Raw genomic sequence first — 25,378 nt, forward strand, 5'->3', positions numbered from 1 at the left:
TCCCCAGCCCCATTGTCCTGCATGTGGAGAAAGGAAAGGTCCTGCTGCTCATGGCTTTGAAAGCCTGTCCAGTGTGTGATCACCACGTGGATTCAGAGAGTGAGGTGGGCAAAGTCAGTGATTTAGGAAGACATTGTATCAAAGTTTTGGATAGATTTGCAGGTGTGCCTAAAGTACATATAGAGTAATACCTGCTTTCCAATAATTCCCTTAACTCTCAGTCTCTTAAACTTAGTCGCAACTCAGCCTTCTCAATTCCCAACAGGAAGCATTCAATCCCTGAAGATGCTCAGGAGAAAGTCTCTCAGTCTCTCTTTGGGCAGGTGTTAGATGATTGATGGGACCACAAGAATGGGAATTTCTAAGAAGCAGATTCTCATGCCCTGCCCTGGTGGATGCTTCCTGGGTAGTTGGCGGTTGTGCCTTCCATCTGTTGTGAACTGGCCCAAAGCCAGCAGCTTTTGTTCTCTGAATAGGAAAGGAACTCAAATGTGGGGTGTCACAGGGTACAGGAACCACAGGATGTGGACATTCTGAGTCTCTGGTACCTCACAAGGAAGACGCATCTCTTGGACGCATTAGGCAGGTGGTGAGAAGACTGAATCAGCAGTGGACTTGAGCAGTTTCCCAGCACCCAGGTCCCATCCATCCCACCACTTTCCACCTCTCTCTTAGAACACGGGCTTTCCCTGGTTTATTAGCTAATCTGTAGAGTCAGGTCTGACTTCTGGGATCAGTGTGATGGCATCAACAATGCTTAACAAGGAGATCCTCCTTCAGATGTGATGGAGACCAGACGGCTTGGGGTGTGGAAGCCAAAAAGCAATGGCAGAACTATTTGAACCCCTTGTGGCAAATAATCTATCAGTGAGAAAGCCATTGTAGGGAGAAAGTGTCTATTGTTTTTTTCCTGAAAACAGAGATAAATAAATCTTGGTACAAAATTGTCCTCCCTCCGTACACTCAATCTGCACTGATAGTTGAGTTAATCAGTGTATGTAGGATGGAGTCTCAATTTTTATCACTGAATTCTTTGTACAAAGAAACAATGTACAGGAAGTGGGAGAAATACATCCAAATGTAAAAATGGGGTGGCTAGAGACCTGCTCTATACGTAGCCCTTGGTGCCTGTACTGGAGAGAGGGGAAGATTTTACTCTGGAGTCAGATTCCCTTACTTCACTTTGAGTCTGAAGACTAAAAAAGACTATGTTGACTTGGTCCAGGTTATTTCTGAGTAGACCAGATCTGCCATAAATACATGATAGTATGAGGTGTGGTGTCAGAGAACACAAGTAGACCAGAGTTGGAGTTTCTAAGGTGACAGTACTTCTTTCTTCCATTGAAGGCATATGATCTGGACAGCTCCCTTTAGAGTTCACAGAACTGGTGCACCCCAACCTTTGTCCAGGAGCTTCACAATCCAAACATCAGGTAGAATTTAAGATTCAGTTCTGTGCCTTTAGAGGAGCGATATGTAGATAGCCCATCCTTTTTCCAATGGCAAATTACAGTGATGAAGTAGCTGGACCTGGATTTAGGTAGAAACTTTCAGTCTTCCTGAGTCAAGCACCTTCAAGAGTCACAATATCAGTGGACTTCAGGCTTGGTCCCAAAAAGATATCCTTCACCCATCTTCTTCCTTCAGAACATGCAAAATGCTTCTCTGGAAACAGATCTCTGAGAAAATGCTCATGAATGGCGCAAGGTGGTGCTAACTTAACAGACCTGAATGGGTAGGGGTAGGACTGGGAAGCAAAAAACCGGAAGAGGAAGGGACCTGTTTTGCATCATTTCCCTGTTGAGATGCAAATGATCTGAGAAATGTCATTGTTGGAAGGGGTAAAGCTCAGGGTGAGGGAGGCTGGGAGGATTTCAAAGAAGAAAGTATGAATTTATAAAGTGGAGGCCCAAGGATCAAGATTAGAGAAAAATATTGAGAAACAAATGCCACCGAAGACACTGAGTAATGGGCCATGGAACAAAGACATGGAGAGCATGTTTATTGTTGCTGTATATCCCAAGGTTGTCCAAGCTTGAGCTCCTTGCTCCTGGTAGGTGCCTGGGATAACAGAGAAATGGAAGTGGAAATCTCTCCATAGAGGTGTCTGAAGAAACTAAAATATTCAACTTGTATTGTGACCCTGTAATGGGAATGAGAAAGCATAGGAGAGCCCTTTGGGAATTAGCTTCAGAAAGGAAACACTAGAAAATAAAAATAAGCTAGAACATTTACAGAAAAAGAGGAAATTCCATGCTTAGTGAATGGTCAGATTTAACAGTTTGGAACATGTACTTTTCCATCAGAATATTGGTAACAACATTTCAGGAAACTTGGGTCTGAATGCCTTGCATGGAGTAAAAATGGCAGCTGCTATTTTGTGTGAGTTCAATCAGGGAGACGCAGTGGACAATTGGTCTGATCCCCGACTCTGTTGTTTAGCAGAGCCTCTGGCTCAGAAACACATTGAGATGTCTTGTGTTTTGCAGGTCTTTCCTTTTTGAATGCTGTTCAGGGCTGTTATCATACCTGAGGACATTACCCTTTCCACCTGCGTATGTACGATGTAGGACACCCTGTATTGGGAACACAGATGACATTGATATTTATGAACATTACCTAAGATCTAATTAATATCAGTACCTGAAGTGGTTTATAAGATTGGATTCTGAGGCTATAATATAGAATATAGACTTCCTGGTCTTTTTGTTACTGTCCCCAAATATAACCAGATAATCCTCTGTCTGGTTACTTGAGGGCCAAGTTACTTTCTTGCAGAAACATTCTTAGGAGTTCCTTTAGAAAACCTAGAGTTCCTTATCTGTAAGACTACAGACAAGCCACAGCCTGAAGCCCAGCCTGCTGACTTGAGCACAGATGGGAGAATGTTAACAGCCAAGAAATATGGGGTCTTTGGCTCTTTTCCCAGAACTGCCAGGCTAAGACCTTGGCAGAGACTCAACAGGAGACTGAACTCTCTTTGCATATCCTTTTATACATGGGAGATGAAAAGCTTCAACCTTGAGTGATCACAGTTTTTGAAAAATCCTGATGAGGCATTAGAGAGGAGGAGGAATATCCCAAGGGAGGTGAGCTGAGGCAAAGCAAGGCAGGTGTGAGGTTAGCAATGACTCTCAATCCCCTTTGATTAATCATGAGTGTTATTTTGTTTAGTTCTTTTCCTGATTTTATCCTTACTGAGTCACATAAAGGAATCAGCCAGGCAGGAATCTGTGCATCACAATCTTGGGAATCTGTGAAATTTGATCCCCTTTGTCCTACAGCTGCTTCCTTCTCTTTCTTGCTGGACAGAGACCTATAGCTTGTTAGTGTTGAAGGAAGCATAGCGATCATCTAATATAAACTCTTTATTGTACAGATGAGAATCTGAGGCTCAAAGAGTTTAAGTGACTTACCTAAAGTCACACAAAAAAGAGGCGTTCTGACTCCCCCCGCCCCCAATTTTTTGTCAACAGGCTGCTGGCTCCTTTTAGCAGACGGAAGTTTCCTCGGATCTCAGACAGCTTTTTTCCCACTTGGGATTTTGTGCAGACACCCTTCACCATCTTCTCCCATCAGAACATGCATTTCTGGCAGGAGAGCAGCTCTGATTCACTGGCTTTTCTTCCTATTTCCCCTGGATAAGGTCTGTATAGTTTATTTTGTTTTGTTTTGTTTTTTTAATGGAAGAAGCCAAAGTACTGCAGTGAGGATATTTATCTTTGGGATTCATTTAGGGGAACATGGTTTTCTTGGCCAAATGCCATAGTGAGCTAACCCTAGGTAGAAAGAAAGCACGGGCAGCATGAGGATGGACAAATGTAACCCCTCACAGGTTAGTAATGAAATTTAATACTTTCTTTTTTAAGGATGAAAAAAATATCTCTGTATTTCCAATAAGGTACATTAATTAAATAGCCTACGACTGGTAAGGCCCTGCAGGGGAATATCCTCAAAGCTCGAAGGCTGAGCTTTCTGAAAACTGAGAGTTCCTTGTAGCTATTGTCCTAGACATCCGAACCATGTCTATTGGAAAAGAGTTTGGCATGCAAAATTCATTCTCCTTGTTATTTCTGCTAGAGCTGAGACTGGCCTGGGCCACCTTCATCTGGTACAGACAAAGGACAGTGAAGACACAGTATGTTATTGGGGACCTAGATCCTCCCAATACTGGATTTGTCTTTGAGACTTTCACTATTGTCAATGCATGGAAAGAATTAGAGAGGTCGTGTGGGAAGAACATTCCTGATGAGACATTTTTATGAAAAATATGCTGGCAGCACATTTGGACTTCTTGGTTTGAAAAAATGTTAGTGGTCATTGTCAGTGTTTCCTCCCATTTTATTTATTTATTTTTAATAAATTTATTTATTTTATTTATTTTATTTTTGGCTGTGTTGTGCCTTGTTTTCTGCAAGCGGGCTTTCTCTAGTTGCAGAGAGCGGGCTTCTCACTGAGGTGGCTTCTCTTGTTGCAGAGCACAGGCCCTAGGCATGTGGGCTTCAGTAGTTGTGGCACAAGGGCTCAGTAGTTGTGGCTCACAGCCTCAGTAGTTGTAGCGCACGGGCTTAGTTGCTCCGCGGCATGTAGGATCTTCCTGGACCAGGGCTCGAACCTGTGTCCCCTCCATTGGCAGGTGGATTCTTAACCACTGCGCCACCAGGGAAACCCTCCTCCCGTTTTAGATCCTTTATTCTTCTCTCTTCTGGGTTAAAACCACCCTCCTTCAGACCATTAAGAGCTGAGGAGTTAGAGTACTAGCATTACTGAGCACCTTTGGTGTGCTAGTCACCCAGGAGTGCCAGATGATTTCTAGCAATTATTTCATTTAATCTTTGTAATAACTCTGTGAAATAAGTATTATTATCTGTATTTTATCTATGAGGAAATAGAGGTTTAGAGAAGTTAAGCAACCTTGTTCAAGGTCCTACAGTAAATGAGGAGCTGTGATTCTTCCTCACTTTTGTCTGATTCCACAACCCATGCTCTTTTTACTATTAAAAGAATTCATACATAAAAACATATATGCAATTTATAGACTAAGTTTTTTACACCAAATTTTTAAACTTGTTCATATCAAGATAGGTAAAAAGAACTTGCCAACGTTAGGGACCATTTTCAGATTACTGTTTTTAAGTTCAATACATTTTAATATTTTTGTGAATGATAAGCAAATTTATTTTTGTACATCACTTTTGTTATCTGCACTATATTGCCACCTATTTAAGAGAGGAAAATGCACCTACTTAAATTGTGCCATGAAAGCTTTTGTTAACACAATAAGGATGTTTTCATGGATCTGAAAACGTGGGAAGGATTATAGAAGGGAGTTATCTGGAACTCAGAGAAAATCCCATTCTCATCTCTCTTTCACTTTGGCATGATTACATGTTTTGCTCTTTCTGTCTCTTTCCTCCAGTGTCCTAGAAGTCAAGGGCTAACAAAAGTGACCATGATGGGTGGTCAGCTTCGTCTGAGAGGCAGGTATGAGTTTAATTTTCTGACCACCCAGTCATCATTCAGAACAATCCCTCTGGCCAACAGGACTTCTGGAAGTGTCACTCAGGACTGATTCCTTAGTGTCCCCATCACATCTCTCCTCACCCTTTGGCCCAACCGCCCCTGGATGCAGTAAACTGGAAGGGAAAATGCAAAGGAGCAAAGTGAAGACACTGTTTCAGATGAGAATAAAAGGTAGTCCCAAGTATGATCAAGATGGAGGTATAGATCTGGGAGGGGGAGATCCAGCTGGAGAAAGATCACTGATCTTAACATGCAGATTCTCCTCCTTTCGTTCTGCCTACCAGGGAGATTTCAACCCCCTTCAGTTTCTCTATGGTTCATGGCGGTGAAAGAACAATAATACTCAGCCTCTGGTTTCAGTCTGTTGGTCTGTAAATACAAATGATTATTGATGTTATTCCTAGTGGTAGCAAATCTTCCCTCCATGGAAAATGTGTAATCCTTAACATTCCCCGAAGGACTAATTTTAGAAACAAATTCATGTGGTCTTTCTGGAGCTTGATGGTAGCAGTTCACCCAGAAGAGTCGGAAGTTAAACCCAGAGGCATTGCAGGTGACCATTAGGGAGTCCCCAGGGTCTCTCATGGTCCCCCGCAAAGCCCCAGCTGATTCAGTGACTGGACCTCTGGAAAAAAGGAGGCACTGATAAGAACTGCAAGAGACAGACATGACACTATCTCAGAAAGGATGACTCCTGCATTACCATAGAGGAATAGCACAAGGAAGATCAGCCCAGGCAGATATCCCACGGTGGAGACCGAGGGTGGAAAAGTGCCCACAAACACACCATGGAAGCTATCAGACTTCTTGGATGCAAAATGTAAGGTTAGTTTCTGCAGTACAATGAAGTGAATCAGCTGTATGTATAACCCATATCCCCTCCTTCTTGGACCTCCTTCCCCACATCCCCATCCCACCCATCTAGGTCATCACAGAGCACCGAGCTGAGCTTCCTGTGCTTTATAGCATGTTCCCGCTGGCTACTATTTTACGCACGGGCATCGTACAGCAGAAACGAACACAACGTCGTAAAGCAATTATACTCCAATAAAAAAAAAGTAAGGGTAGTATCATGGGGGACCCAACAGGAGATAGTTCTTCACTCCTTGCATAGCTTCCTTTCATAGAATAGAGCTTGCTACAGTCAGAAAGGACTTTGCGCAGGTATCGGACCCACTCTTTTGCCCACAGACATGATTTAAAAGACAGGTTTTAATAAGCTCCAGAAAATGGAGCCTCTTGGGTTGCACAATATCTTTGGAGGCAGGCTGCCTGAGCTTGTGTCCAAGCTTAGCCACTCACCCGTAGTATGACCTTGGGCAATGCCTTACCCTCGCCTCGCTTCCGTGTTTTTTCTGCAAAATAAGGACAATAGTAGCAATGGGTTGTTTGAAGATTAAACAAATTAAACCATGTAAACTACTTTGAGCAGCGACTTACACATACAAAAGTACCCCATGACTGTAGGCCATCAATGATCATTTTTACTGGTACCTCTTTACAGCTGTTGATGATTTTCATTTCAAGGAGATTTTTCATTTTGAATTTCTTTTTGCTGAAATTTCAGAATGTTTTCTCTTCTTCTCAGCTCATAGGAAATAGGGATGACTAATCATAGCATCATAGAAGGTGAGAAGGGAAGGGACCTCAGGCTGTATCAGTTCCGGCTTCCTACCCTGGTAAATGAGCCTGGGGAAGGGAGGTGATGGGCTCAGGTTCTCACACGACAAGAGTAGGTTTTGAACACACGTTCCAGTCTAGTGGGTTTCTTTTCCATTGTATAATAACTCTTCACAGGCTGCAATTCAACACTGTTTAATTTCTCCAAGACTTACTCAGGCTAATTCAGGAACGTGCCAGGCCAGTGACCCTGTGGGAAGAGCTGACCAGTGCTGAGTATAATAACATTGCCATTCTTATAATCTTATAGCAACTCATTAGCTTTCTTTTTCTTAACAGCATTGTCATATTGTGGACTTGCATTTATTTTGAAAAAGAAAGGGGAGATTTTTTTTTAACATCTTTATTGGAGTATAATTGCTTTACAATGTTGTGTTAGTTTCCGCTGTATAACAAAGTGAATCAGATATATGCATACATATATATTCCCATAGCCCCTCCCTCTTGCATGTCCCTCCCACCGTCCCTATCCCACCCCTCTAGGTGGTCACAAAGCACCGAGCTGATCTCCCTGTGCTATGCAGCTGCTTTCCACTAGCTATCTATTTTATATTTGGTAGTGTATGTATGTCAGTGTTACTCTCTCACTTCGTCCCAGCTTACCCTTCTCCCACCCTGTGTCCTCAAGTCCATTCTCTACGTCTGCGTCTTTATTCCTGTCCTGCCCCTAGGTTCTTCAGGACCAATTTTTTTTTAGATTCCATAGATATGTGTTAGCATACTGTATTTGTTTTTCTCTTTCTGACTTACTTCACTCTGTATGACAGACTCTAGGCCCATCCACCTCACTACAAATAACTCAATTTTGTTTCTTTTTATGGCTGAGTAATATTCCATTGTATATATGTGCCACATCTTCTTTATCCATGCATCTGTCAATGGACACTTAGGTTGCTTCCATGTCCTGGCTATTGTAAATAGAGCTGCAGTGAACACTGGGGTGCATGTCTCTTTGAATCATGGTTTTCTCTGGGTATATGCCCAGTAGTGGGATTGCTGGGTCATATGGTAGTTCTATTTGTAGTTTTTTAAGGAACCTCCATACTGTTCTCCATAGTGGCTGTGTCAGTTTACATTCCCACCAACAGTGCAGGAGGGTTCCCTTTTCTCCACACCCTTGGGGAGGAGATTTTGTCTCTGAATGGAAGGCAGGCTCTGGCCATTGATCTGTCTATTCCTCAGTAGAAAGGCTCAGAGGTACTGCCACGGGGACAAAGGCAGGGAGTGAGGAGCAGGGTCCCTAATGAGTGGGGTTTACTTAGGTGGAGAAGAGAGAGCGGGAGACCAGCCTTTCTTCTTTATACTGAACAGCTGCTCTGCACTCAGTGTGGAGCTAGGCTCCCAAAGGAATGCAAAAGGACCCAGGGCAGGATTTGAGATTTCAAAGAGTTTCTTTAGAAAGGGGTAGAAAGCAAGGGTGGAAGTGTAGTGGACCCTCTGGAGTACTTTGAGGCTCTGTACTCCTGCAACAACCGTGAGACTTTTTACTCCTCCAGCTCAACTTGGCTAGGAGGAGATTCTCCAGCTGACCAGAGGGGAGAATAGCATAGCAGGGATGCAGACTGAAAATACAGGGCTAATAGGGTGCTTTCCCATGGCAACCTGGTGTCAGGCTGTGGTGGGAGGTATTTATGACCAGGGGTTGGCTTTGGCTTTGCCACCCGCTGGCTGTGGGCTGGAGAGAAAGTTAATTTCTCCATTCCTCAGTTTCTGCATCTTCAGTGGAAGAGGACGAACCAGGAGGTGATTGAAGTTTCTCACCGTTCTAACACTCTGTGTGTTGGGGGGCATAGCGGTAGGGCTGTAGGGCTGAGAAGGAGATCCTTCATGTGGGAAACATAATGATGGTTTGGATGCTGAGAAATGGACTAGTTGTGAACTCAGAGATTTTAGTTCTTATTACAGAGGAGTGTTATTGCTACTGGGTCAACTCTCTGGTTTCAACATGTGGTGCCAGTAATATTGGCTGCTTTGTGGTTCTTTTATTTATAAACTTGGTGCATGAAACTCTTCTTCCTCCTGAAGGCAACTGAGGTGGTTAATCTTCCATCAGTCACTCATGACCATAACGTGCTCTGCAGACACAGTTGAAGTCTTTATGGGCGAGGAGGCCTTGGATGTGACAGAGCTGCTGACATCTCAGACCCAGGCTATGTGGGCTTTTTGTTTGTTTGTTTGCTTTTTTTGGGTATTTTCTCTGTGGATGCTGACTTTCCTTCTACTGTCTCTGAGAAATATTGCTCACTTCTCTTAGGTGACAAGTGAGGATGGAAACCAACTCCGAGGCCTACCCTGGGCCTTGTGGTCCCAGCACACCCAGAAGTCCTGGAGGTGGAATCCCTAAAGTTTTGCGAGGAATTGTGAAAACCCTCCAGCTTTCTCCACAGTTACTCCAGATTCCTCAGGTTATCTGTGGCTGGCTTCCTGGAGACGAGGAAAAACCAAGAACATCACTGAGGTAAACATGTTTTATGTCAGCTTCCCTGTCTATTGGGACAGTTTTTGGGAGGCATGTGGATCTGCAAGTGTAGATGAGGTGGCGGATTCTCTCCTGGGGCTGCTGGTAGTGTCATCTTGGGGACCAGCAAGAGAAATTCTTCATCCAATTCGTATGCTCTCCTTCTATGGTTGGGAAGACACACATCAATCCATAGAATGGGGTCACCTAAGGAGGGAGAAAAGGCAAAGGGCTCAATGTTACCTGCCCCATGTTCCATTTGTCAATCATCCAATTCCACCATCTTCCTTTTCATCGATCTAAGTTTTGACCTTTTCTGGATGGCTTCCTCTCCACTTGCGCTAATTCATGGAATTCCATCACGTGGCTTTGAAAAATGAAAGTCTGAACGATTGGTGAAAGAGCTCGCCGCCAGAGAAGAAGAAAATACTGTTGCCTATCCCTCCAAGCTACAGAAAAGCTGGTACTTTTATGTGTCATAAAACTGGACATGAAAATATTATTTCTAAACAGAAAATTCCAGCAGACATCCAGACTCCAAATATACCTTACTGCTCATCCCAGGCCTTCGCTGAAGCGTAACCTTCTCCTTGCAGCCTTTATTGACCATCTGATTTAAAAGAATTGTCTCTCTCAGACCCCTGATTGCATACTCTCTCTCCCTCCCTGCAAGTCTTCTCCATGGCAATCATCACCATCTAACATATTTTGCTTGTTTTATTTTGTATTTATTTTCACTAAAATAAACTCCTGAGCTTCTGTATTCCCAGTATGTTTAGAAAAGTATCTGGCGCAAAGTAGCTACTTAATAAATTATTATTGAATAAATAAATGGATGTTGTTATATTCTATGAAAGTAGCTTTAATCTCCCAAAGTCTACACTTTGGACTGGTTTTCTTTCTCATAATTTGTTGCCCTAGTAATGTGTTTATAATGACATTTCTTTTTCTGAAAGTTATAAATACTCTTGGGGCTTTGTCCGTATGCCAGAAAAGGATCGTTAAATTTTCCCTATTCTCCCACATGTATGCAGGCAATAGAAAACTTAGGGCTGTTCGATTTCTTATTTAAACACAGAGTTCGAGAGCCTGCCTCGTTAAAATGAAAAGGAGCAATTGCATGGTGGCTTGACTTCCTTTGTCCCGTCAGCAGGTCCTTTTCTGACTGCATGTGTGTGTTGGCGCCTGGGAGCCTTGAGCATCTAGGCTGTGCCTTCAGAGATTTCCTCCAGTGTTTGATCCACGCCACCATACATTGTTACCATTCAGAGTGTATGTGTTTGTGTATGTGTGAATTGCTAAAAACACAAGACCCTGAGGGTTTCTGCATTCCTGAAGAATTCCAAAATCATTTGATGACGGTGGTGGTAGGGTGAGAGGGAGTTAGGAGTTGCTCTTTGTTTAGGAAAATGTGTCATGGTGCCTTTTGGTTACGAGAGATGGCTTGCTCCAGCAGTCTGTTTGGAGAGAGATTTTGCAAATTTCCTTTGTGAAATAAAGTGGAAATGTTCAACCTTCTCCCTGAGAGTCCAAGACTCGGGGCCTGGGGCCTTAGGATTAAAAGGAGAGAAAATGTGGTGAAACCGAGAAAGCCTGCCATCCCCGCCCCTCCCCTGCTCCACCCCATTTTATCCCTGTCATGGGGGGGATGTCCAAGGAATGTAGGAGCACTTATGTCTGCTCTCCAAGAGTAAGTTATTTGGTGTCCTAGAGAGCTCTATTATCAGAAAATCTTGTTAGTGGATAGATGAGGCTTGGATAAAGCATTTCTGAGGGCAAAGTTGTCACCAGTCTTGTGCACTATTATATCCCCAGTATTCAGCACAGTGCAGGGTATGTAGTACTCATTCATTACACATTTCACCCACTCATTCATTCAACACGTTTGTTGAGTGCCCATTTTGTGTCAGATTTATTCTAAGTGCTGGAGTTAAGGCAGTGAAGAAAACAGACAAAATCTCTGCTATCATGGAGCTTGTGTTCCAGTCAGTGGAGGGCTAAACAACAAATAAATAAGCAAGTAAAATATACAGCACATCAAATGGTAATAAATGCTATGGAGAAAAATTAAGCAGAGAGGAGAGATGGTATTTGTTGGAGGAAGAATAAAGCGCTCTGACCAAAAAATATTAGAGATGTATAACCCCATGATTTCAATTTATATTTGGAGGCAAGGTGTTGAATTGAGAAGTAGGAAAGAAGCCTCAATTCCAGAGTTTCTTCACCTTGTTGCTGTGGAGAATTTATTAGCCAGCACTTTCTGTCTGAGGCACTGCAGGGGGCTAAGACTCTACCTAGAGTGGGGAAAGTTTTGTTTGAACTCAGTTCTCTTCTTTGCTTGGTGGCTCCCACACTTTAATTCACCGCAGCGCTTTCTGGTGTCAGTTTCCTCATTTCTGAAAGCAGAGAACTGTGGATGATAGATCTTGAGCCCTTTTGCTGCCTCGATATAAGTGATAATAAGTCAGTCAAAATGGAAGAGACAAACTTGGACACTCTGTCTCACTGTGCAGATATATATGGATGGTAAAGTTGGCAATTCTACGGACCCTCCAGGGACCCACAGAATTTCTCCAGCTCTCATCACACTAGCCCCAGACTCCTGTAGCTGCCATTCCAGACAGGCCTCTGAGAAAGCGAGAAGAAGGCAGTGAATGCATTAGCACCCTAGAGACTCTAAGAGAATTCAACAAGCTGCTGCCTTTGACAAACATCAGAAGGGAGGAGGCTGTCGGCCCATTTCCCACGTTGTGGCCTGGGAGACAAGCTGCAGACCTAAGGGTGGGCTCAGGAGTGGAAGTGGGAGGGGGCTGGGTAGCTGCGGTCCTCCTTCAGTCACAGGAGTGAGGAATCTCCGGAGAACAGCCTGGAAGCTGCAATTGCAACTGGTGTTTTAAAGCAAGGGAGGGAGAAGTGGAGGTGGAAGGGGTTAGGTACCCCACCCCCATTCCCTCTCCCCGGGACTGGCCAAGGAGTCAAGGGCAACCTCTGCATCACACAGATGACTGGACTTCACACAATTGTTCCCAGCCGTTCTCTAATTCAGGCATTGTTATAGGTGATGTATTTCTTTAGCATATCCCACAGCCCCTAGCCCAGAACCAGGGCTGTCTGCCTCTGACCCAGATCCTAGCTCTGCTTCTGGAAACTGAGGTAAACTACCCAGTCTCTCTGAGGCTCAGTTTCCCCATCTGTGACACCGAGCTGACAATAAAGACCTCGCAGGGCTGTCATGAGGATTAAGTGAGTCCACACCTGCAGAGTGGTTGCATCTTGGCACTCTGTAATTTAGTTCACTTTCTCCTCAATTATTCCACTTTATTGTTGGCCCTTTACTTTACTTATGTTAAGTAACATTTATGGCATAGCTACCACGTGCAACGCAATTTACTTCCTCTCTATCTTTTGCCTTTAACAACACTGTGAAGATGGAACTCTTATTATCTCTGAAGATGTAACTCTTCTTATCCTGGTTTCAAAGATGAAGAGGTACAGATAATTTTAGAAGACAGAGTGAAGCGTGTGTCAGGATCACAAAATCTCAGAGTTAGAAAACATCGAGAAATCCTCTGGGACCCATGCTGCATTGTCCCAGTTTCTTGACAGATGGTCACGGAGCATTGCTTTGAACAGGTCTGGTGGCGAGGGCACAGCCCTGTTGTCCCTTATTTCTGACACATCCTGGGGACAGTCTCCTCTATGGACCACCCTCCCCCAACCTCCTGAATCACATGCTGTGTCCTTCAGCTCCGGAGTCTGAAATCTGTCGCCCTCCCTCATTACCAGTGGTATCTTGGGCAAGTGTTTTAGTTCTTCTGTGCCTTAGTGTCTTCATTTGTAAAGTGGGGATAATAATAGAAAATGCATCATAGGATTATTGTGAGGATTAAATCATATAACACATGTAAAGTGCTCAGAATAGTGCTTGGCATATAGTAAACACTCAACAGATATTAATCATTATTACAGGTAACATACAGTTTTATGAATTTGTCCAGATGTTTTCCCTCCTCCTTCTCATCAAAGACATTCTCCCAGTCTCTGTCAGAAGGACCCACTGGGTCTCTTTCTAGGAATCCATTTTGCAGGTCTTTTAAAACTGTGGTTCCAAAACTTTGACAACATCTACATAAAGCTTCCAAATGTCATTCTTTATCATATATATATACATATATATGAAAGGTCAGGCAAAATCACAAGAGATGGGAAGATTGGGAGGAGGCTTGGTGGACCAGTGAGGATCCCTGACTGGAAACAACTGTGTAACTGTGTGTGTCTGGCAAACACTTGTCAGCCTTTTTGTACTTCTACGGACAGCAGGATCTTTGATTAGATTATTGATAAGATTATTGATCTTTATGAATAAGCCGCACATATGTACAGCACACAACCCGATGAGTTCAGATATACCCATACACCCACGGAACCATCACAATAATCAAATGACTGAACATACCCATCCACCACCACAATTCCAATAAGGTATTCAGTAAGGTGAATGGTAGCTTTTCTAGACGAGGCCAGAAGGAAGGACAGGTTCAGCCTCAGAATAGGCTGTCAATCGTCTAAATCTGGAAAAGTACATTGCTCAAGATAAAAGTGGAGTTTAAACTGAGCTGTCCGAAGAAGGACAAAGAAATGCCAGTGGGAAAAAACTGTTCAATGTTTTGTTTCTAGAACATATAGAAGAAGGAGTAAAGAGGTAGAGAGGGAAAGGAGGGCAAAAGTCCAAAACAGTACAGCCAGCTAGAGATCAAGTCTTGCCATCCACGTTGGGAAGATGACAGACAGTGTGTACCATTGATGCAGAAGGAAGGGAGGAGTCTTCCCACCTTCTCAGCCCCTGTCCTTGAGAAGAGCTAGATTCCTGGTGTATACGGTTGGGGAGAAACTGGACATCACCATAGTCATACTTTGGAAAGTGCCTCTTTATGTCATATCCTAAGTACTTTAGGCTGTGTGGCCAAATCTTTTATGAAGCTCCAAGAAAACTGTTAAGAGTGTACCGTAAATGCTACAATTTCTGACTCTGTCTCTCCTCTCTCCTGCGCTACACCGGGCCACACCCCACCGGGGGTTGCCTATCTGAGCACCACTGGAGCGCATGGGCAGGCTGTGAGCCAGTGAACCTGAAGGAAAGGCATGAATGTCAGCCTTCTCTGGCTTCCATTTCTTAAACTATTTATTCAGGAGAAAGTCATGATCTTGTTGGAACTGCTGTTCCACTTAGATCTCCACGTTTTTTGAGCTGCTCAGAAGTGAACCCACAGCAGGGTGGTGGTCGAGGCACAGTAGTAAGATCCTTCATCTCTCTCTGATGCCTCCAGGATATTCAGCACAGCCTGGTTGTTTAAAGAATCAATTTTACCTCGGAAGTTGTCCTCGAAACCAGGGCCATACGTGCCCCCTTCTCGGTATATGAAAGTCATTGTGTTACCCGGTGTTTTCCTGTACCAGAAGGTGTAGTAGTTACTGATGGATTCGCCTTTCATGGAGCACCTGAGGGTGACAGGTTCCCCCACAGACACACTCCTTGCTTGGTCTTGAGGCACCAACACGGCAGCTGACATGACTCCTAGAGAAAAGACACGAGGGGGGCTCAGTGAGGACTGGGGCTGAGATCATTGAGTAAGGGGCGCTGTGCTCGAGGGCCAGGCCCTGGCAGCCTTGATGCCTCACTGAGTCTTGCTCTTTTGAGGTTCCAGGATCTGCCTTACCTGCCCAGAAGAGGGTGAGGTGGATGAGGTAGCAGACCCTCTGCATGGCTCCACTCAGGGACAGCTCTGCCTCCCAACTCGTCTTCTGTCTGGTCCCTCCTCAGAGTCAACACCTTCTCTGTGATGTGTTTGTGCCTGAGGAAACCAGCCCCTGTTGGCAGCTGTTCTGTTACCCAGAGAGGTTTTGTCAATCACAGGAAGCACGCAGAGCCTGCTGACTGTTAATGAGATGACAGTGCCCTTCAAGATCAATAACATGGTCCAGATAAATAAGGCCAATTGAGAGGAGGTTAACACAGCTTATTTGGTTGATCACAAGATTTTTGCTTCCCACCCTAGAAGTTAAGCTTGGTATAGTTGCTTCATTTTCATGTTAGAGGTACATGTTGTAGGCACTGTGGTGATGTTAAGGGTTAATACCCAGAAGAATTATTGACTTTTACAGCCATAATCAAAAGACCCATCAAACGAGGAGGTCGATAGTGTGTGCACAAGGACTGTGGGTGTTGTTGTGTTTACTCCAAACTCCCTCCAGGCAAAGTTGGATAAGGGTGATTCATCCAAGTATAAAAGAGCAATCCAATGAAACACTGTCTCCAAATTTAATGCAGTTTCCTAATCTTTATTGAGCTCATCTATCTTCTTTTCTGTAAGGTTCTTAGGTCACTTATGTTGAATTACACAAAGTAAAGTGTTGTACAAAACTTAGAAACCACAACTACCCCCCAGTTTATGACAGCCTAAATTTAGATGTACTTCAAAAGAGAGGCGTATTTGAATTCTTGGGACCCGCACATTTGGGTTTCAAGGCCAATAGTCTATGAAATATTGAAATTAAACAGGTAAATTAATAATGGAAACTAGAAGGTGCAGCTGAAGCGGGGAAGAGGGTCACCTGGTAAGCAAAGAGGCATTCAATATCTGAGGATGGGTGCAGGACCTAAATTCCAACGCTAGTGGAGCAGACACCCACCTGAGCTTTCTTGTTTTCGCCAGTGTGACTGGGACCAGGCTGGCCTGAGGATTCAGATAGAAGCAAGCTCAAGTTAGCTTGACCTCTTGGTAGTTGCTCTCCTTACCCTAGTCATCTCATTTACCCAACTGCCTATCTCACCCACCATTTCTAGAGGACCATTAGCAAGTACTCAAGGTGGTCACGTTCTCTGGTATTACAAAGTGCGCTATCTGTACCTGTAGGATACAATGGTGCCTGGTCTCTATAGTTTGTTCAAAGCTGCCAAGGGCAACTTTTCTGGGCTTACTTGATCTTTTTATATCAGGTTGCCTGCCTATTGGCACATCCTATAAATCTAGTCATTTTTACTATGCACCAGACCTTGAGGATTCACTGATGAATGACAGATATGGTCTCTTCTCTCATGGAGTTTAGTTTCTAGCGTGAGAGCCAGTCATCACCTAATGATTTGCATAATGAATTTCTCCAGTGCTACAGAGTGACAAGTACTCTGCAGAAGCAGAATTAAGAGAGCACGTTACGGGGCCAGGATCTGGTCAGGAGGTCAGGGAAGTCTTCCCTGAAGAAGTGACTTTGCAGTTGAGACTTAAAAGCGGAAGTTACCCAGGTGCGCTGGATAGAGTCTGTCCCCCCAGATCACTCTGTTTCCTCCTCTAGGAGGCTGATCTCAATGGCCAGCGTCCACCTGCTTCCCTTGCTCTCTGGCATCCTGTTCAGTTTGGCCAATGGGCGGCACCATCAGGAGATCGGAGAGAAGGAGGAGGGTGAGGTGGGGTGTTCTTACCCCAAATTCCTTCCTGCTAGGCTGTGCCTTGGCTGTGGCTACTTTCCTCTGCCAGCGGCTGCAGGTTTTGGTAAAGACTCCTGTACTTCATGCTTCAGGCCCAGGGTGGCAGCGATTCTCCTGTTGCCAGACCTAGGGTGTTTCACCGTCTTTTTTTGGTTTCCCATAACCCAGCTGTATTAGTTTCCTATGGCTGCCTTAACAAAGTACCACAAACTGGATGGCTTAAAACAACAGAGACTTGCTGTCTCACAGTTCTGGGGGCTGGAAGTCTGAAATCAAGGTGTCAGCAGGGCCACGGCCTCTCCAAAAACTTTAGGCAAATCCTTCCTTGCCTCTTCCTAGCGGCTGGTGGTTTGCTGGCAGTCCTTGGTGTTCTTTAGCTTGGCTCGCCTTTCCTGTCACATGGTGTTCTCCCAGTGTCTCTGTCTTTACACGGCTTTCTTCTTACAAAGACATCAGTCATGTTGGCTTAGGGGCCCACCCTACTCCGGTCTGACCTCATCTTAACTAATTACATCAGTCTTAACTAATTACAGCAATTGCAATGATGCTATTTCCATATAAGGTCACTTTCTGAGGTACTGGGGGTTACGATTTGAACATATCTTTTTTTGAGGGACACAGTTCAGTCTTTAACACCTGCCCACACCTTTGCAAATGTCCTTTTCATTCATCAGATTCTTTCTGATCACCCTTTTGACAGTGCCCCCTGTCTCCTGCTGGGACTCTGCCCCAAGTATCGGGGGCAAGTGTAGGGAAAGAACATTCTATATAAGAAATGAGGACGTATTAAAAAAAAAGCCCCAAGGCAGGAGGAAGTGCTGTAGGCTTAAAGCTGCATTCACATCAAAAGAACAGTTAGCAGGGCTCAAATAAGCCTGTCTTCTTAGATAATTATTGTTGAATTCTCCCAAATTATTCAGGAAGTCATTCTGAAAAATTCCAAGATTGTGCTTACGTTTACGACTGTGATTTCTATCTGCCACAGGTTAGAGGTAATTTTAAGAGTTTTTGGCTAATGAACAAAAACAACCTTCCTCTGGGCCTGATGAGGAGAGAGTCCATATGAACGATAAATCAAAGCAGAGGTGGAAGACAGTAGAGGGGATGGAGCAGGTGATGATTTGGTTTGGTGGTAGCTGGGGCAGGTTGTGGCTAGGAGACATGCTCTACTGGTCAGGGAGAGGCGGGACCTGCTGCAGAAGCTTGGCCCAGGCCTGTGGCAGGAGCAAGATGGAACTCGAACACAAGCATAGCCTATGTGGGGTGCCCAGGTGGAAGGTAGAAAAGTGTTCCTGGGCCCTGCCCTTGGACTCCCTCTTTCTTAGTCTCTGCACAGATTGTGTTCCCTGTACTCATTCTTTCTGTGTCCAGGTCAACAATTAGGCCACAGCTTCCCAGGTCCTGGGAGATGTCTGTCCCTTCGTGTGACTTCTGGGGAGAGTTAATGTTTCTTCACAGTCTGTGAGGGATAAATGAAATTACATTTGCGAACACTTGGCTCATTGCTTGGCTATTTGTTAGTTTCCTTCTTTTTTGACATTGTTACATAAAAATCAGGACACCTGAGACTTGGACAGTTAGTAGGAGAGACAAGAGTGCTTTGGAGGGGGCTTTATCCATCCTTTTCCATAATCCCCATCAGCCTCCCATTCTTTGACATCTTTCCCAATTTTATGTGCTATGAAAATACTGCCTCGAGGCAAGTCCCTGAGACATCTTTCAACCAGGTTGCAGCCCCTTAGCCCCTCTGTAGAAATTCTGGAGTTGCCTTTGTATTACGATGTATAAGTGCAGCCTCACAATTGTTGTTTGGTCTGTCTTTATCTCCTGTGTAATCCCCCTCAAAGCACCCGTTGAACCCATAAAGGTCCTCAAAAATGCTGATTGAAGTGAAATGATTTCTTCTGCCCACAGGAAGTCTGACTTGAAAGTGAGTTGCTGTCTACAACACCCCAGGAGCGGAGGAAGACATTAAGGAGCTCATTCCCAAGATCATGGCCATAAGAAGGACCCCAAGTCTTTGGGTTGTGGCTCTAAAGATAGGCCATATCACTACAGAAACTTCTGCTCCCTTCAGCCTTACCAGACAGAAGAGGGTTAAGAAAGACCCTGCTGACCTCAATACGCAAGCTGCCACGAGCACTTCTTGCTTTTCCATTAGTGTACGGTTGCTAGAGATGGCTGTGAGGCTGAGGTAGTTCATATTTCATTTCCAGAGCCAGGGTGCTGCCTGGGGAGTCCCAGGCAAATCAACATAGATTACATAGCAATGGAGGAAGATGTGTTTATTGGCCTCACTGAGAACAGAAGGAAGAATGAAAGATTTGAAGGGAGAAGGGACCTTTGCAAGCCTTCTCATCCACGTTTCAGCCTTTACTTCCCCATGACCTCAAGCAGAGAGCTGCTTTTCCTGTTCTTCAAGTGAGTTCTTTGAACTCATATGCCATTTCTTTGAATTTGCACAGACTGTTGAGCTCAAGCAGCTGGGTAACCCCACCTCTGCTCGGACAACCCTCAGATAGAACACCATCTACACACTGGGCTGGAAGGGGTCCTGGAACCCAGGAGTCCTTGTTTTTCACTGCCTGCTCTAGTCTCAAGGGGCAGCTGTGCTGTAGTGGAGAGACCGCTGGATTTAGGCTTGGAAGAGCTGGGTGTATACCTGACACCACCACTTACCTGCAAGTCACCTAACCTCTCTAAGCCTCCGTTTTCTAGACAATAAAATGGGGATAATACTGCCTCGTGCGGTCTTAAAATAATGGATGTGGATACACCTTGTGACTGATCTCCAGGGAGACCTGCACTTGGGGTCAGCTCACCAGTGTGGAAGGTGGGAGGAAGGGGCAGGCTTTGCTGTGACCTATGTGGACCCAGAGGAGTTGCACCGTGGGGAGGGCAGCGAGTAGTAAGTCCCTCCTCTCTCACTGTAGTTTCAAGAATCTCCAGGGAGAATTGGCCTCTACAAGTAAAGTTGTTCCGGAGACCAGGGCCATAGAAGTCTCCTCATTGGTTTATAAAGTTCAGGGAGCCATCTTGGTCCCTCTGACACCTGTGTATCATGTAATTATTCATTTCCCTGTCCCTGTCATTTGGCACTGCAAAATCTTGCTTCTTCTAAAAGGAACAAACATCTCTTCTTGCTCCAACAAGACATCTGGCTTGATTCCTGAAAAACAAAATTAAGGGAAAAGGAAGAGAGAGGAGCCCTATCAGAGCATCAAGGGACTGAGCTACCAGGGTGGGATTACAGAACCACCTTCCATTTCCATCTTCCCACCTTCTCTCCCAGGAGTCATTTCATCAGGGAAGTCATTTATTCATTCACCCAATTATTGGGCAAACATCCACTGGCTTCTATGGTGGGCTCAGTGCCAGGCTGGGCTCCATGGGGGTGACAATGTTTTGGGCTCTCCGGGGCTCACCTGGCCCAGGAAGAAGTGCAGGGCCTGCGGTTCTGAGGCTCCAAGGCTTCTCTTACCTGTGCAGCCTAGTGGCAGGAGATGCGCTGCGTGACTTCCCCTGAAGATTGAAGGGTCTGCTTCCGGGACTGTCTCCTGGCCCTTTCTTCCACATCTCAGCCCTTAGTGTCTCAGCGACTCGCCTGTGTGCTCTTGGGCTTGCCTGCGGACAACGAGGAAATGAGCCTGAATCAGCAGATGTTCTGCCCCCAGAGAGCAGCCTCACCAGTAGTACAAACAATCTAGGGACTTTTTCTTTCTGCTGCAAATGGCAGCATCTCCCTCGTAGAGTGAGACCAAGATTTTGGCAGGGCAGATGTTGCTATTTAGATTCAGAGAGTTTTTAATCTCCTTTCCCACCTAGTTGTGGATGTTCCTTTTCTTTTTTGTTGCAATATATTTATTTTGGATCTTTTATTTATATACCAAGGGAGCTGCTTCCTAGGAAGGGAGCTGCTTCCTAGGAAGGGAGCTAGACTTTGCCAAAATGCTCATCTTCCACAGGACCTGAGCCATAACAGTCACACAGAATTGAACAGAAAATATGATTGCACTGGATATAATTTTTAGTAACAATTAAGTGCCTCCTGTAGTACTCTGCCCATATCAAGAGCCCTGTAAGTGTTGACGTTGTTCTAGAGAAACACAGTACAAAATAAGCATAATGGGGGGATGGAGTAAGTGGAGCGGGCAATGAAAATTAAATGAGAAAGAGCAAAGTTAAAGCATGAAAAAAGGTTTAATGGGGTATTGTAGAATTATCTACTGAAAGGACAAAGTAGAACAAACTAAAAATAAAAAGGAAATATAACAGCTTAGATAAGAGGGCTGTGGAAGCAGAGAAAAGCTGGAGGGTAATTAGGACAATCACCTCGATGCAGTGGTTCTCAGTCTTGGCTTCATATGGGGATCCCCTGGAGAAGTTTAAAAAATACTGAAGCCTGGGTGCTACCCACAGAGAGTCTGATTTAATTAGTCTGGGGTGGGGTCCACCCCACGGCGGTGGGGTGGGGATGGTGGTGTGCTGAATTGGGCGATTGGGATTGACATGTATACACTGATGTGTATAAAATTGATGACTGATTAAAAAAAAAAAAGAAAGAAAGAGCTTAATTAGCCAATATTCTGAAATATGAACACAAATTTTTACAAAGTAAATTTTGGATTATTGAATTATTGACTTTGATTGTTAAATTCTGGATTATTGAATTATTAATTTTGATTGTTATCTATAGTTTCATAAATTTATTCATTCAACAGATTTTTTAAGCACACATGCTATGCACTAAGCTAGATGCTATGAAATACACAAAAAAAGTTTTAAAAGATCCCTTTTCTCAATGAACTTAAATTCTATTATACATTGAATCATAAGATATACATAAATAGTTATAATCCAAGAAGGAAAGTGATAAGGCCATAAAGAAGGTAGAGATAATCTGCTATGACAGTTTAGACGTGGTAAAAATGATTTCCAGCCAGAAGTCCTATGGAAAGCTTCTTGGAGGAGACGAAATTTGAACTGATTCATGAAGATTAATTAGCATGCAGAGATAAGAGGGATGCCCATTCTGGAGGAGCTTAGGGCACAAGGGCAAGAAAGTGGGAATTTCTGAGTGTGTGAAAGAGAGGATAAGACACTCTATCCTATCACTATTGGAAGGAGATACAGAAGCATGTATAAAAGAAAATAATAACTTTGAATTATAGTCTTGCAGCTAAAAGGGATCAATATTAATGTTGCTCTACACTTTTCTAGTTGTTTCATGTATATAATTTTATTTAAATAATTGAGAATGTACTGTATATATAGGATTATATACATATATTCATATGTGTATATATGTATGTCATATACATTTATATTATTTATTTTAAATAATTAAATGAATACTTTAAATGAAAAAAAAAAAACTGAAGCCTGGGTGCTACCCACAGAGAGTCTGATTTAATTAGTCTGGGGTGGGGTCCAGGCATCTGGATTTAAAAAATCTCCCTAGGTAATTCTGATGTGCAGCTAGGGTTGAAAACCACTGTGTAAGAGCATCATTTAGTAAAATGAAGAATACACCTTATATTGCAGTAAAGTCTTATTATAGTGTTGTCCTCCGGGGACAAGGCAAAACCTGTGGCCAGGTGTCACCTGTGACTGGGATGATCTGCCATCTTATCCTTTTCTCCAGGTGCAGCGTGGACTCTCAATAGCTCTCCTCCCTGGTGATGTCTCACTGCCTGTCTCTTATGAATCAGAGGGCATGAGGACCTGCTGAGGTCAGCTTCAGCCATCTCCCTGTTGCCCTGAGCTCCTACAGCAGTGTGGGGCACTTAGTGGGTGCTTAGTAAATAGTTGCTAAGTGCTATGGTCCTTGTCCTTCTGGGTCCTTCTCTGCCAATTAAAATGGGCTAAGTCTATGGGTCTTGGTTCCTCCTCTTAATCCTGCCCTGACCTTCAGGATCTAAATTATACCCTACTCGGCTCCCTCTTGAAAGAACAAATTCAGCCAAGAGAGTCTTCTTGCTGTGATTCTTTAGGTTGGACAACACGTCGCTGTGTGTGTGATGTGGAATGCAGCCTGCAGCACATCAGATCCACAGGATAATGGGTCCTTGCTGTGTTTCAAGTTGTGTTCTCTTTTTCTTCCCTCCCTCCTTCCTCCCTCCCTCCCTCCACCCTCCCTCCTTCCTCCCTCCCTCCCTCCCTCCTCCCTCCCTCCCTCCCTCCTCCCTCCCTCCCTCCCTCCTTCCTCCCTCCCTCCCTCCTTCCTCCCTCTCTCCCACCCTCCTTCCCTCCCTCCCTTCCTTGTTGTTGTCCTGTAATTCCCAGGCTCACAGCAGGGCACAGTCATCCAAGGAGACCTGCCACAAAGAGTGAAAATGTGTGCAGTGCCCTGAAGTAGCCATGTGTTTTTGGAGGAGGTGAATTACCTTCTGTTCTCCTGGAACTGTTGATTTCACAGTGAAGATTTGCTGCCACAGAGCTGTGGGTAGAATGTAAATTTATTGCCATCTCTGGAACTCCTCTTTGATTTTCCCCACTTGCTGGAATAACCGTGGGGTGCTGGCAGGCCTCAGGTAGAACATGGAGAGGCCAGAACAGAGCTGTTCATGCTGATAAGAGACTAACCTTATGCCTTTGCTGATAGTAGTCTATTTATAAAAAAACAAACCCCAAATAACGGTAATTTTGTACTTCCATCCAACAATATCCAATAGAGAGGAAAAAGCTGGGAAAACTTGGATTGGGCCCAGAGGTTATTAGTTTTAAAGGACCGGAATAGAAGCCCCTCCCCCTTTGTAATATTTCTCTGCACATAAGAAAAAGCACTCCCTACTCTCCTCCTCTGAAAGGGAGAAAAATATTCTGTTCAAGGTTCTTGGTTGGCAGTAGGGCTGGGGGACAGGCAAGAGAGAGGGAGAAGATAAATGCTTTTTTTTTCTCCTTTGGTGATGGAAGCTTATGAAAAAGTAGAATGTCCATGCTTCCATGCTTTTAGGGAGCTCAAATTCTGTAGCTCTGGCACCATATAGCTGTGGAATTAAGATCTTACCTTATACATCTTACACCTTCTAACCTGCCAGGTGTTTCCCAGGGTACAAGGTGGTGACAGAACTGGGCTCTCCCAGAACCGAAGGGAAATTCCACAGCCACCAACAAAAACTTGTGTCATCCTTGCTTTTTCTGGTTGGCCTTCCAGCCCAGACACAGTTCCAGAGGTATCTCCTATGTCTTGGGCTCTGAACTAACATACCGACTACTTTTGCTTTGTTTTATCACAGATTGAGAGGAAAAAAGGAACGAGGCTGAAAAAATGCTAAAACATGAGGTCAGCTCTAAAGATATAGAGATTAAGAAACAGTGGAAGAGAAACAAGGAAGCACTTTGGGGAAGGCAGCTGTGTAGATTAAAAAAAAGTGACCATGAGGTAGCTTTGGGGGCTGGAAAAAGAGACTTCCGAAACCGATGAAGTGGGAAAGTTAGTATCTGAGTGGATGTTGGTCCTACAGCATCCTGGGCCACCATAACCCAGTGCCGTTGTCATGTCCCAGGAACGTCACTCACTCTGGATCTGCTGCTGCCCCGTTGCCATACTCTGTGTATCTCTGACATTCAAATTGGTTATGCAGGGTTTGTGGCGCGTCTTTGGTGGAAAGGGCCAACGACTGGGGTACATAAAATATTATCCATCATATTCACCACGGCTTGAGACACCATAGTCATGAGTGGTTGTTTTATGGTCACCATGGTGCTGCTGTTTTAAAGCCTAGTTTAGAATGCAGGTGCCGTTCTATTCATCAGGGATGTGACAAGTTAAAGGGCTGTTAACACTGAGCTGCGTAATGAACACTTCGTATGAGTGAATGAAAAGATTACTGAATAGAAATACAAGCTATCCAGTTGGCAGGGCTTCAATTGCCAAGTAGTCTGAGAGCTCGCACACATGCATGACTGAGTAGAGACTGTGAACGGGGAAGTTACCAAAGGAGCGTGAAGGAAGTACCATGGGCGGCAAGGTAGCCCCGTGTGATGAAGAACCTCAGCATCGATCAACTGGAAGTAACATCCTGAGTGAAATTGAGGTCCATGACAGCGCCCACAGTATCAATCTAAACTGACGTCAGTGTCCAGTCTGCAGCGAGAAATCAGGGATGCAGGACAACAATAGATGCAGAGGGAAGGGCACATGCCAAGAAGATGGGCTGGAAGAGCACAGGGAAAGGGGATTTTTGCAAGACTCAGCTGACAATCATCTGTCTCTGTCAGAAAACCTTATT

General features: G+C 44.4%; 1 protein-coding gene and 1 gene segment (V, D, J or C); both read right to left on the reverse strand.

Moving 5' to 3' along the window:
* The window catches only part of LOC137767238 (T cell receptor delta constant-like), a 58,915-nt gene extending 43,491 nt beyond the window's left edge, over positions 1-15,424 (reverse strand). The window contains 2 exon segments of the C gene segment in view: positions 14,946-15,236; positions 15,379-15,424. Coding sequence covers positions 14,946-15,236; positions 15,379-15,424 — 337 coding nt within the window.
* The window catches only part of LOC137767243 (T cell receptor alpha chain MC.7.G5-like), a 277,753-nt gene that overhangs the window by 131,039 nt on the left and 121,336 nt on the right, over positions 1-25,378 (reverse strand). The gene's annotated exons all lie outside the window — the stretch shown is intronic.

The sequence above is a fragment of the Eschrichtius robustus genome, chromosome 1 (assembly GCF_028021215.1).
Source record: "Eschrichtius robustus isolate mEscRob2 chromosome 1, mEscRob2.pri, whole genome shotgun sequence".
Classification (NCBI taxonomy): domain Eukaryota; kingdom Metazoa; phylum Chordata; class Mammalia; order Artiodactyla; family Eschrichtiidae; genus Eschrichtius; species Eschrichtius robustus.